Raw genomic sequence first — 13,162 nt, forward strand, 5'->3', positions numbered from 1 at the left:
TTCGAAAAAGCAAAAAAGTGTAGGCCCCACCGATTGGTGAAGAAGATTGGATCCATATCCGTTGCATTTCTTGATATTTGTCTTTTCATGCAGTTGAACGCATTTTTCAGCGAGCTTTTCCGAGCGCCTTATTTAAATGATAGCGAGTGGTTCCAGCCATTTTGGTTCGGAAAAGCGAGGTTGGTTCTCGGCGGACCCGCCTCTTGGTTCCATAGAGGGGAAAAAAAAAAGTAAAATCCGATTTTGGTTTGGTAGTACATTTCACGCCCAAGTGCGGACTTGGCGAATATTTCTTCATGGACATCAGCGAGCCCCAGTGGGATAGAAAAAGGAAGAAATAAACCTTAAAGAAGCATTGATGTCTCTTTGCACGTTTACAGAGCATTCACACGTCTTTTTGTGTTCAATCGATGGGAGTGACGGAATGAGGTGATCTATGATCGAACACAAATTTTTTTTTTGTCATAAATGAAGTGCAACTGTAATATCGTACGACTTGCCAGAGACAGTACCATTTCTTTTTATATCAAAACGAGAGGAAAAAAAAAGAGAAAAATAAATCCATGAGTGATGAATGCAATGGAAGTAACTGCGATATTAGTGAGAATATTACATGATATTTTGAAAAATAAGCAGCCGAGCTACAAGATTAAGATAAAAAAAAAAGTGGAAGTGGGAATAAAAAAAGTGGAAAATTACAGACGGTAAATGAAATTAGGATCTTCCTGATCTGTCATATCTTCAAACATCGCCGCATTGGGCTGAGGGTTGGCCAGACGTTGACGGTTAGAGCGAGCCATGAACCAGTGAGCGCCCAACAGACAGGCAATGCAAAGAGCGTCAGCAACAATATAACCGACCATACCACCGATGTATAAGGGGGCCTGAGACTGAACCATCATTTTAGGGCCAACAAAGTTACCGATGGTGTACAAGACGGTGATACAGCTGCTGTAGAAAGCTTTCTTGGTGTAGCCAGACACGTTGTTAGCCACAGACACGAGAAGCAAAGTATAAGAAGCAGCGTAGGCCCAGCACAGGTAAAGACCGACAATCTTGGCTTGAGCCAAAGGAATGACCAACAAAAGGATAAGACCAAGGATGGTAAAGCAAAGCAAGCCACACGCAGTCACCAAGGTATAACCGTAGTAACGATTGATCAATACAGCGGCAACAATGTACACACAGTCAACGGCACCGGAGGGAATATTCAACAAGATAGCGTCCAAGTTCTAGAGTAGAAAAATTATCAGTACGTGCTGCAACCATGGTGAAACAGACATAGCCTCGTGAAAAAGCAACTTACCGCAAAACCGAAACCGTTGATAATAATGGAACTGAAGGTGTTCAGAGCACCGTTTTGCAGATTGATAAGGAAGGAGGCGAGAATGAACAGGTAGAAGCGAGGTTCGCGGAGCGATTCCATGATTTGGTTACGCTTGATAACTTCAGTACGAACCACGGCATTGTCGCGCATACGTTCGTCAACAATGGCTTCTTGTTCCTTGGTCAAACGAAGGAAGCGAGACTTGGGGGTATCAACGAGACCAAAGAAGCAGATGATACCAAAAAGCATGGTAACAGCACCAAGAATAATCATGATCCACTGCCAGGGATCTTTTCCGAGGACGTTGTTCATGTGACCAATACCGTAGCCGACGAGACCACCAACGGACAAGGCAATACCGTTACAGATGTATACGGCACCCAAACGACCGGCTTGTTCCTTTCGGCGGTAAAGCGTACTGATCAACATAACGCAGCATGGGTAGATACCGGCTTCGAAGAAACCAAGCAAGAAACGGAGCGCAGCAAGTTGGGAAAAGTTTTTGGCCTCACATGTCACGGTGAGAACAAGACCCCAAAGGACAATCAAACCACCAATATACTTGCTGAGAGGAACACGTTGCAAACAGTAAGCATTGATGGGCTATAGAAAAGTCACAGAATAAAAGGGTGAGTACTTTGTGTCATTATCCAGAAACAAAAAGAAAAGAGAGTCGCAAATGTACCTGGTACAAGAGATAACCGAGGTAAAAGATGGATCCGAGCCAACCAAGTTGATCAGCATCAATGTGGGTATCTTGCATAATTCCCAGTTGACTGGCATAGTTAATAGCTGATTTATCAAAGAACTAATGGGACAAAAAAAGTATCATATCAGCATATGTTTGGTTGTGCAATAAAAGAAAGCAAATGATTCGTGAGAGCCTTCAAAATTGACAGGCGAACGAATAAATTTTTTTCTGTAGAAATTTTTTTTAATTTTTACCTGCAAGAAATTGAGAACGGCAATAAAGGGCATGACATAGATGTAATCCAGCTTGCGGACAAGGCTCTTTTCTGCCGCACTTTGAACATAGTGGCTTCGTCCTTTATCATCAATGTCTTGGAGCTGGCCTGCTTTCGTGTGAATAGATTCTCGGTCCATGTAATCGACGTGTTTCTCGGTATGATAAGAGATCTGCTCCTCGGCCACGATCACCTCCTCCTTGGTGGTATATTCGATCTTTGAATCGCCTGCAGCCGACATTGAAGACGAAAGACTAAAAAGAAAAAGTTTAAAGGGGAAAGAGGCAAACGGTCAGATGAACAACAAGTGGCGAACAAAAACTAAAACTTTTTATACCTTGATGAAGATTTAAAAGCCGTAATTCTTGTGTGCCGCAAAAAGCATGCTAGGTTGCTATCATTAAGTTTCTTTCCAGGATCATATATGGTTCACTAAGATTAAATCAGGTAGTACAAATCCAACGAACCTCGGCATCGTGTAATCCACCAGTGATTCGCCGCCTGCGCTTTCTCTTTTTTTTTACGGTTCCTCGATAGTGTCACCATGCATTCGTTTTAAGGTCCGTCTACCGTCTCTCCCATTTGTGAATGCGCGGTTTTTTTTTTTGCTTCGGTCTTCTCAGTCCAAGTTCCGCATTATACAAAATGAAACATTTCCAATGAGAATACCCGATTTCCCAGTTTTAACCGCCCGGATCGCAAACCATACCATAATCTTCAATGAACAGAAAAACTTCCTCTTGTGATCAAAGAAATGAAAAAAAATTCTTTTTTTCTTCATTTAGGGAATTGCCAAAAGGAAAGAGTTGATGTTCAACGCCCCAGCGCGGAATTTCAAAAACTTTTTTTTTTTTTTCAGTCATAAGTTTTTTGTTTCGCCTGAAAAATATCAGGCAGTCCACCGAAAGCGTAGAAGCTTGGGGGAGGTGCACCAGCTCCTATTTATGGAGAGGTGCTAATGTTAGTGCGACTTTGGATCAGTCAATTGAAAGCATTGCAGAATCAAAACAACGTCAATGTATCATTGACTCAAAAATTCAGATAATGCATGGACCATTGAAAGCTTTTATATTTCGCCATATTTAGATTTTCTCCACCTCGATCCTGAGACTTTGTGCTTCTTTTACGTACATTCATCGATCCATGTCATGGCATTACTGCGATAAAATAAACAGAAATGAAAAGCAAAAAAAAAGTAAATTCTGTGTTTTGCTCTGATCTATGTGTTGTGCTTTGGAAGGTGATGCCCTCGGTGGCGTTGATTGTATACTTCTTACTTCATTGAAAATCATTGTTTTCTTGCCATTTACATCAAGCAAGTTGAACTGCACTGTAATTGACTGGTTTTACAAAAACCTTTTATCGCTTTTGAGAATGGAAATGAAATTGGAAGCAATATCGTGCCCGTTTGGGAGTTCAATGCGCCAATACGATGCCGACCTTTGGATTCCATTTTGCTAAAGGTGGTAGAATTTTGAGCATGCAAGTTTTACAGTCAGCAAGAGTATCAAATAAGAAGTGCAGTTGCCTGGATATCATTTTTGTCAATTACGTTCGGTTGCTACAGAAAGTGACAGTTGCGCTTTACCGTGACTTCAACAACGTATCATGTAGCAACCGGTCGATTTATGATTGTTATACTGAAAAGCATACTGACTGGATGGTCTTGATAATTATATGTATGGCCAATTTCAATTGAATCCATCCACAGTAAAGTTCTTCACCAGATGAAAAAATAACGTACGAGATCGGGTGTCAAGAATTTACATCATTTCCTAGATTGACAAGAGGGGGACCAGTATTTGTGAAGTTGGGAATTTTACTTTAAAGTTTGGAGCAGTGTGCATGCAAGTTCTAGAGTGGTTAAACATCGATGCATGCTCATCACGCTTTTTTTTTTGTTCCCATGCCCTAGTGGCTATGCGATGCGGTCTTCATGTTAAGAACTGTAGATTTTACCTGTAGTCTAGACGCCGGTGTTTTCTTCTTTTTTGTCCATACCCTTTTTTTTTTCGTTTTGCCTTTTTGTCTACCTTCATGTACGACGTGACAAGAAGGGCCCAATTTGTAGTTTTTCTATTGGTGTCTTGTGTATTCTGTCGGGATAATTATAAAACACGTTTTAAAATGTAGTACACAACGATCACCATGTACTTATTTGGTCAGTTTCTTTTCTCCCTTGAAATTGTACTGTTCGTTTTGCGTGTCTTGGTTTGCTTCCAAGCACGAACGGGTTCCTGACCGACACAGGGAAGATCAGGAATTCACATTCCGCCCATTCAAGATATCGGAACCATCGAACCGGAATTTTCGGATATTGATGACATCAACCTGCAAACTGCGGTGGTCCGGGCCATCTCTCTGAGGGATGATCAAATACGGAATTTCTCTTGTTCCTTTTGAGTCACCCCGGACAATGACGGCCCTAATTTTTTCACCGAAATTATCGTTTTTTGTTTTTTCTTCGGGTTTGTGCTGTTTCTTCTTACCTTCCCCCCTTCTTTCGCCCTCTCTTTGAGCCGTTTCTGTTCTCGTCATGGTTCGCCAGTACATCCAACGGATGGCAGCTGCGTCGCAACTGTTCCGACTTGGCTCACCGGTCAAACCGCTTCTGGTGCCTCCCCTTTTGACTTATTTCCGCCCGGCCGTCACTCAACGATTACTTCATACCCATTCCGTTCCTTCACCCGATACAACCACCACTACCACTACCACCCAAGGTACTTCTTCTCCGTCTTTCGCAAAACCTATTCGACTGTCTCAGCCGTCGATCTCTCGTACCGATTCCGATTCCGATACCGAGCCTTCTGACAAGTTTCACTTTGTCGCCCACGCTTCGTGGCATCCGAAAACCCGTCGTAATACCAAACGGCGATCCGCTGCCACAAACATTGGCAATGTCGATGCTGGGGAAGACGCTTTCTTTCATACAATGACCCCGGCAGGCATGGCATTAGGTGTAGCAGACGGGGTTGGCGGTTGGGCCGAAGTAGGCGTCGATCCAGGTAAGATTATTTATATCTTCCGAAATGTTCCGTTTATATGTATTATTTGGATGTATTGACACATGATTATTTGTTGCTTTGATTTTCCTATTCAGCTTTGTTTTCTTGGACATTGATGAACAACGCGGCTTACGTGGCCGAAGCGCAAGTGATGGATGCTCATCATATCCTCGATAAAGCTTTCAACGAATTACAACTCAGTGGCAAAGTGGCCGCAGGCAGTTCAACGGCGTGTATTTTGAACTTGTGCAAAGCAACAGGAAAGATGACTACATGCAATCTGGGTGACAGTGCATTTTTGTTGATTCGTGACAGTAAAGTCGTCTATGAAAGTCCAAGCCAACAGCATTACTTCAACTGCCCGTACGTGTCTCCCTATCATGTCATACACATCGTGCCATGCAAGCATACTAACTGTGCGACCTTTTCTTTCTGTTCTCACACTTTAGTTATCAACTTACCGTTGTCCCTGAAACCTATCCCAACCGCGATTTATTCGTCACCGACATGCCCAAAGACGGCGACCAGAAGAGCTTTTTCCTGAAAGAGAACGATATCATTTTATTAGCCACCGATGGCTATTTCGACAACGTTTATGCCCAAGAGACCTTGGCAATCGTTAATGCCAAAATGGAATACATTCTTGATCAAGACAACCAGGTGTCGGACGAAGACGTGATTGCCACTGTGAGTGATTTATCGCAAACCTTGGCTGACACCGCCCGACAATTAAGCTTGGACCACAAGCGACTAAGCCCATGGGCCCGAGCTGCCCAAGCACATGGCAGTAAATATCGTGGCGGCAAAGTCGACGACATCACATGTATCGTAACATTAGTCCGCGGTCAAGGTTCCGCTGATAATGAATAACGAAATCATCCCCACGTCATTATCTAAGTTCACTCTTTTATTTTACTTCCACGATTATATATCTCTCCTTCTTGTACATATCTCGAATGTATCATACAAAAAAAAAAAAATAACCATCTGCCAAGCACGCATCTGTCCCCGCTTATTCCGAATAAACAATAGAAAGAGCCCGCATACAGTATCCTCATGAGATATTGGGCGTGCTATCAATGTACAATCCAATACATAAGCCATAATGTCCATAGGCAAGATTTGATATGCGATATGCGATATGGAGGAAGCAGCGAAAAATAAAAATAAAAATTGGATTGCATCAGAACAGAAGCAAAGAGCGTCGATATCTTTAGTATTCAGATACAGCAGGATAATCATAGATCATCCTACTGCTTCTGTTTCACCAAGATTCGTTCCACTTAAACCAATCAAATACAGTAGTATGAAACACACACATTGGTAAAAACACATGCAAAAAAAAAGGTCAAAGTAACATGCGATGGCACCAGATCAGCGAGGCGACACTACGTATTCGAACTCGTATTTTTGTACTATTGGGCATTGTCAAATGCTTGAACTACACGACGATCCTGACCATAACTGGGCCACAAAGAAGCTATGAATGTGTAAGTGCCTCGTTTCAAGGAATGGAGAAATGTCCGTCGTGGAGGGTCGGCTGGTTGGTCACCCGCCGTCGATCCGGAAGCTTGGCCTTCTGCTGACGAAGAAGGATCGCGAAAACTCGAAGCATCTTCGCCGTTATTAGACATGGATCCACTGTGGGTGTTTTCTGAGAAGGCAGTTTCTGACTCGGTTTGTCTCGCTTGTTCCGAAGGCGGGGGAGGGGTTGGTGTGGAGGCTGATGATGGCGGTGCCGGTGCGGGTGGTTGTGCTTGTTCGTTGTGTCTCATTGCCGGGGCCTGCCCTCCATTATGCATGTTATCCATTTGCACACGATGAATCACTAGTCGCAACCGTCCCGTCTGATAAAGAAAGAAAACAAATGCCATGGCATGAAATAGGAGTATCCTTTCTAGACTGGCCCCTTGACAAATGATGAATAATACAAAGATCAGTTTCAATGCTAACCAGATGGAGGTCGCTCGAGCGACGTAGCGAAAGGCAAAGATCGGTCTGTCTGGTTCAACATTCGGCACCGCGGCATTGGCGGGGGCATTGGAAGGAGGGAATGGCATATTAGGCTGAGCGCTATAAACAGACTGGGTATGTGGTGGCTGATTTAAAGGTGGTGCTTCCGTTGGTACAAGTACAGGTGCAAGATAGTATTGTCCACTAAAACCATTTCACATATTCCTCAATTCAACCTGGTCTCAAGACCCTAAGCCAAGAGTGTCAAAAGCAAACTTACTTTAGAGCGACGAGTTGATAGCCACCCGGCAGCAAAGGTGGATAAACCGGCAAGTTCGGTTGTGAGGGAGGAGCATTCATGTTGGAAGTAGAAGCTGATTCCGAAGACAACGGTTGCGATGGATTGGATAACGAAATAGGCACTGATCCTACAGGCATGGTAGGCGTTTTATTCGCTGAATAAGCCGACTGCAACGAAGGTTTGACGACAAGATGTAATGTAGGCACCACGTCCATATCCAGCTATTGCATGACGAACAACCAATGACAGTTATAATATATGAATATTAGATACGGGTTTACTGTGATGCTCCTTTTTTGCTTTTTTACCTTGGCAAAGATTGCGCTCAAATGAACGTCATCATCAAGTAATTTGCCGCTGTAGATAATGCGCTGATTCGCCGGTGAAGGTTTCTGAGGATGGTTGTCCTGAATTATGCGCTTTAACGATAACAGCGTGGCGTCTCTTGGCACCGTCAACGTCAATGTCTCGCTGAGGGTTGGCGAGCGAATGTAAACGGTTTGTTGAGCACTCGCTGGGTCGTTGACATCCATCGAGAGTTGCTGGATTGAAATTAGAAGGGAAAAAGGAGAAAGAAAGCCAGTGTGCTGAAAAAGGCTGGTTTCCAATAGTTCCAAACCAGATAGAAACCCTCTGAAGCCAATCACCATCCTGAACGACTTCATTATGCAGTCACATGACACGTTGTCCAATCATATCGATGCAGAAGTTTTCCCGAACAATGGTTGTCTTATTTTATCAAAACAATTTTAAAATGACGGTGAGGGAAACCTATCTAAGTTCACAAAATAAAAGAGTATATACATACGGATAATCATAGAAGAAACAATCTATAATTTGTACAAGCGACGAAAAGGAAAATGGCAAGGAGAAAAGGGAACAAAAAGAGTGGACAAGTTGAAATAGATAACGATCAGTTTTATAAGGTGGCTTGCTTTTTTACCGGATCTTTCAGGCTGCGTGAAGATCCACATGTCTTGGTTCGACTGGAAAAGGTAGAGGCAGTAGTAGTGGATGGTTTGGCATGGAATCTGACATGATGCTCCGTAGCGGTGGTAGGTGCGCGCCCCATTTAGATATATCTTCAATGGCCGGGGGCGGTGTTAGTGACGGAGTAAAGGTATCACGAGGCGGGGGCGGTGTATCGCGACACAGATGGTAATTTTCCAAGGATGAGGGAGCAGGTAAAGAATGTATAAAGGAAGCGGAAGACGTGGAGATGATGGAGCTCGGCGGTGACATGGAATAGGGTTGTTGGAAGCAGGTGCTGGGAGGCGACAGAGATGGCGTGGCAAACCGGCTGCTGCTGTAGGAAGGAGCCACGGGTGGGGGTTTCGATGTCATAACGGGTTTGCTACTGGATTGCCAACGAGACAGATAAACATGCTGTGTATTTGGTTTGAAGTAGGCTGGCAAGGCTAATTTTTTGGCACAGGGTGGTGGCTCTTCATGTTTGGCCAAGGGTCGTAGGGACTGAGTTTGTGGAGGTTGATTTTTACGCTTACGTCCATTGGGTGACCTACATATCGGTAGGTTGACAGGATAAGAAAAATATTCCTAATATGATCACTCTCGTGTATGACACATACGACTGCAAACGATACTCTTTCCGCATCCGTATTTTTACACCCTGATCGGAAAATGTCTGTGAAAGGAAAGTCGATTCCACCGCGCCCGGGTATCGCTTAGGCAGATACACCGTAAATGGTTCCGAGACGATCGTTTTCCGGTTTTCGGCATGACCACTGTCAGAAGAGAAAGAGAAACAAAAAGCCAAGGAAAAAAAAAATTTAAAGCCAAGGATAAATTAGGTTATACAGGTCTGGGTATTACTGAGTCTGTGCGTGTACAATTACTTACTCGAAAACTTCAAATAGACTGAAATGCAGGCGATATTGGCCTTCCTTTTTCACAGCCAAATCACCAAAGACAAAAAAGCCGCCATCTATACAGTGAAACGTTTTAAACACGAGGTCCAACAGAATGATTCCGGCCAAAGTTTTACCTGTATCATCAACGTCTCGAAGTCGATATAAAGAGGAGACGGCGGATCCTGAGAATAAGTCTTGTGAAGGGAGCGTTACAGCCGATGCGTCGCACGGAATGAGATTGGCTACCATATAGTAAAACGGACTTTGAAGCCATTTTCTTATCAACAAAGACAATAATAAGGTTAAATTTTAGGACGAAATAATCTAATCTTGGAAATTTTTTTTTCTGCTTGGAAAAAAAAAAAGGAAAGCGTGTCTTACTTTGTTTCATCCGTGGAGCATCCTAACCAGCGCATCTGAATGATCGGCGATGGTTCAATAGGTCGTCTATCTATGGTACGACACGCGCAACTACGATCAGCGGAGCCCGGACAATGGGGACCGAAATAAACAGGTATTTACCACGCTCGTTAGGAACGCTCATTTTCGCCTGCACTGGTTGTTGCCGAATGATCAATTCATAGTCCCTAATTTTCATATAACACCTTTTGGTTTTAACGAGGATGTTCCTGAAACACCGACATGTAGTGGATGACAAGTGTAAACGAGGAGAGAAAGAGACAAATGGCCTACCGTTCAGCAGGGATTTCAGCGAGTGACGAAGAAATAAAACGGTAGGTACAGCTACTCATACGAAGAAAAGAGGAACAAAGAAAAAGAAGAAACCAACTGGAATAACTTGCACAAAAGAATTAAACACCAACGCAATGGGGAAAGGTTTTCCCTTCAAGTAGGTGTTCGCATCTCTTTTTATTTCCTTTCCAAGTAAATATGGCTTGTTTTTTAAGAAGGAGTCTAAATATGGATAACCACGCTATACCGAAGATGATCATTTTTCTGCCAGGTTTGTCCCGGGAAAAATCCCAACCCAACGATCCAATCATATCACGTGGACTGTATTCTTGAGCCTAACTCATTTGGGACAGATCATTCTCTACGCTTTTACTTCTTCGTACCATGACTTTTTTCGGTTTTTTTTTTTTGTCGACAGGCAACGCGAAACCGTCATTTGCTAGGTAATACCTTCGGTGTTTTGTCATTGTCGACAAAACGGCTACTTTCAAATAGATGCCGACTTTCAATCATTGACTCGATTATGTCTTAATTAAATTAAAGGCTCCTCTGGCAAGCTCGCTAACAGCAAGCGTGGATAAACTATATGAATACATTCGCAAGAAAGGTTAACTTTATATATATATCACTGCTCTTGTTTCCAAGGAAGAGAGCTCTATCAAAATGCTCGCCTTTCGGAACTTGTCCATCGTTAAAGGCAAAGACGATATACTACTTTAGCATTGATGCGAAATGCCTAACTTGAAATCAAATAATCCCAGACTACAAGATTGCAGTGTGGTTTTAACAAATCGAACGAAGTCGTTTTAGGTAATTTTAATTCTGGATTGCTTCGCTCTAATTTTTTCATTAATTCGTCCAGAACGGCTGACGGGTTCTCGTCAATAGAACAGCATTTTTGTGTTCCTCATGAGAATACAGTATGCGGATATCGACTAGACTTTCTCCGTTTCTGAAAGATATGCTACTGTCAGGGTTATTCTCGTATTTCGCAGGTTCTTTTTGTGCTGTAGTAGTGTGAATCCCAAGCTAATTGGCGATGACAGCTGCACTCAAGTATCTCTCGAGTAACAGCTTGAATAACCTTACTTTGTCTTGGTCAGGATGAGATAGCGTGTATCATTTCGCTTCACAGATTTTCTTCCATAACATCTTTATTAGACCTCGCCTCCTTTTCTACTTGCATTTTCTCTATTCTTTCTCCCCTTTCTAAAGAAAGTTGAGCTAAAAATTATCAATGAGGGCTTAGCATTTCAAGACGAAACAGCCGCTCCTCATCAACAATATAATCCATCGGTTCAGGTCTGCCATACTCATCGACGATAACAGACCTTTCCCATTTTCAATCAAGGATTGGATGCTCATTATCTGTGGTCGCTGGTGTATATATCATGACGGAAATAAAATTTTGGACCGCTGGTCCCTTACAAAAAAAAAAACGAAAAAGTAGCGGTTCGTCCTGTCATCAACTATTTTTCTTTTGTTAGGTCAACAAGCGGCGAAACCGATGCATTCTGTTTCTCTTTACGCGGTATCTCGCAGATTCTTCACAAATTATATGTCACTGATAACCCGACCTCACTATCCCTTTTGTCAACGTTTATTGGCCCCTTATCTTTCCCAGCAAATTGTATGCATTTCTAAGACTAGCATGTGCGGAAATTTTTTTTAAAATATTCTTTGCAGCAGCTACTATGATAGCACGCTTGTCAGTTCATCCTGTTCATCCCCACGATTTATTCTATGTGTTCCTCAAAAACCCCCCAAAAGATATTGCTAATTTGTGGTGTTCTCGTCGATAGTTGTATGGTCATTGATGGATGATAGCAGTTCTCGCGAGATGTTTTGCTGGAGAGATGATGACTCAGGTAAGCTGTTTCCTGACGATGGGTCGCTTGAATCACGGGAAGCTGAAGTGGGGGGCTCCAGCATGGGTGATGATGGATTTGATATGCATTGGCGCTTGCATGTTCTTATGAAAGCCATCCCTTCCTTTAGTAAATCGATGGTTCGCTTTTTCGCGTTGGAATAGTCGGCGTCGTCGTCAAGCATCCTTATGGCCTTGCCACATCGTAATTCTATTTCATTAATAACACGTAACAAGTGACTTATCCTTGAGTGCTCAGTAACCTGTTTTTGGATAATTGGTTCTGCGATGTAATATAGCTGTTGGATGGTTGGGTCATCATGATGAGTGTGTTCGGCCAACAATTGTTTCTGTTCCATGAAGAAGGAGCCAAGAGCGACAACCGGATCCAACGGTATTTTATCGATATGGGAAGAAATTGATTCTTTGCTTAGAATGAAGCATTGGTTTGCCCATGGATAGCAGGGTAACTTGAAAAGAAAAGGCTTTGACTTGTTCTTGGTGGCTTTGTTCAGGACTTGGCGGCTACATTGATCGATGGCAGTAACCAGAACGACAGGCAACGCACCGTATGCAGAGAAAATTTCGTCACAATGTCGTAGAACACGGAGCAAGTAGTTCTTGTCTACAGCAGATGAAAATTCAACAAGGACCGGCGGCCTGTCTTTCGACTTATCCGCGGCATACACAACACTAGATTCTAATAGGTTTGGCGAATAATGCTCATTGGCGCCTTGTCCTAAATTAAACAACGGGAATAGCCGGTGAATACACTGAACTCTAGTAGAGCCAATAGGAACTTACCAATCAATGCTTCAATAACGATCTTTTTCGCTTCGCTGCTTTGCAAAACATGTTCGATCATCAGATCTGCTCCGTAGCAGTTGTCAACAGGTAAAGAGAAAGAAAGTGCATTAGTATCAGCGCTTGTTGTCATAAAAAACTACAGTTGTTCGCCAACACCAATTGAAAAGGTTACACGACCACAAGAAGAAAAAGGTGTTCACAACCCTTTAGTTGATAGAAAAAAAAAAAGCGGCTTGTTGTCGCAACTCCTCTTTAATAAAGTTGTCGACAACAAACCGTCGCCGCAGTTTTTGTTGTCGATGACTGCGTTTTCGTTCGTGTCGTTACCTTCTTGCAGTTTTGTAATCGACATAACTTCTTACTGTAGAGTTGC

At 42.9% G+C, this 13,162-nt stretch overlaps 5 protein-coding genes across 5 annotated transcripts; 1 reads left to right on the forward strand and 4 right to left on the reverse strand.

The window, feature by feature from the left end:
* Positions 1 to 695: 695 nt before the first annotated feature.
* On the reverse strand, positions 696 to 2,431 carry BYT42DRAFT_487721 (major facilitator superfamily domain-containing protein; the record flags this gene model as incomplete). Its single annotated transcript, XM_051563827.1, has 4 exons — positions 696 to 1,232; positions 1,307 to 1,930; positions 2,013 to 2,135; positions 2,273 to 2,431. 4 exons carry the CDS (start codon positions 2,429 to 2,431, stop codon positions 696 to 698), a joined length of 1,443 nt encoding a protein of 480 aa, XP_051428306.1.
* A 2,397-nt stretch (positions 2,432 to 4,828) lies between these two features.
* Positions 4,829 to 6,167, forward strand: BYT42DRAFT_609544 (phosphatase 2C-like domain-containing protein; the record flags this gene model as incomplete). Its single annotated transcript, XM_051571276.1, has 3 exons — positions 4,829 to 5,297; positions 5,393 to 5,660; positions 5,747 to 6,167. The coding sequence occupies 3 exons, from the start codon at positions 4,829 to 4,831 to the stop codon at positions 6,165 to 6,167; spliced, it is 1,158 nt and encodes a 385-aa protein (XP_051428307.1).
* Positions 6,168 to 6,712: 545 nt separating this feature from the next.
* Positions 6,713 to 8,084, reverse strand: BYT42DRAFT_488343 (uncharacterized protein; the record flags this gene model as incomplete). Its single annotated transcript, XM_051563867.1, has 4 exons — positions 6,713 to 6,912; positions 7,117 to 7,454; positions 7,531 to 7,772; positions 7,860 to 8,084. 4 exons carry the CDS (start codon positions 8,082 to 8,084, stop codon positions 6,713 to 6,715), a joined length of 1,005 nt encoding a protein of 334 aa, XP_051428308.1.
* Positions 8,085 to 9,070: 986 nt separating this feature from the next.
* Positions 9,071 to 9,671, reverse strand: BYT42DRAFT_488126 (velvet factor-domain-containing protein; the record flags this gene model as incomplete). Its single annotated transcript, XM_051563855.1, has 3 exons — positions 9,071 to 9,296; positions 9,412 to 9,496; positions 9,557 to 9,671. 3 exons carry the CDS (start codon positions 9,669 to 9,671, stop codon positions 9,071 to 9,073), a joined length of 426 nt encoding a protein of 141 aa, XP_051428309.1.
* A 1,992-nt stretch (positions 9,672 to 11,663) lies between these two features.
* Positions 11,664 to 12,963, reverse strand: BYT42DRAFT_525032 (uncharacterized protein). The gene is made up of 2 exons (XM_051565325.1): positions 12,787 to 12,963; positions 11,664 to 12,721 (listed from the first exon to the last, which is right to left on the reverse strand). Exons 1-2 carry the CDS (start codon positions 12,917 to 12,919, stop codon positions 11,892 to 11,894), a joined length of 963 nt encoding a protein of 320 aa, XP_051428310.1. The 5' UTR covers positions 12,920 to 12,963; the 3' UTR covers positions 11,664 to 11,891.
* Between the last annotated feature and the right edge of the window lie 199 nt (positions 12,964 to 13,162).

The sequence above is a fragment of the Radiomyces spectabilis genome (genome assembly GCF_025331425.1).
Source record: "Radiomyces spectabilis strain NRRL 2753 chromosome Unknown BYT42scaffold_1, whole genome shotgun sequence".
Classification (NCBI taxonomy): domain Eukaryota; kingdom Fungi; phylum Mucoromycota; class Mucoromycetes; order Mucorales; family Radiomycetaceae; genus Radiomyces; species Radiomyces spectabilis.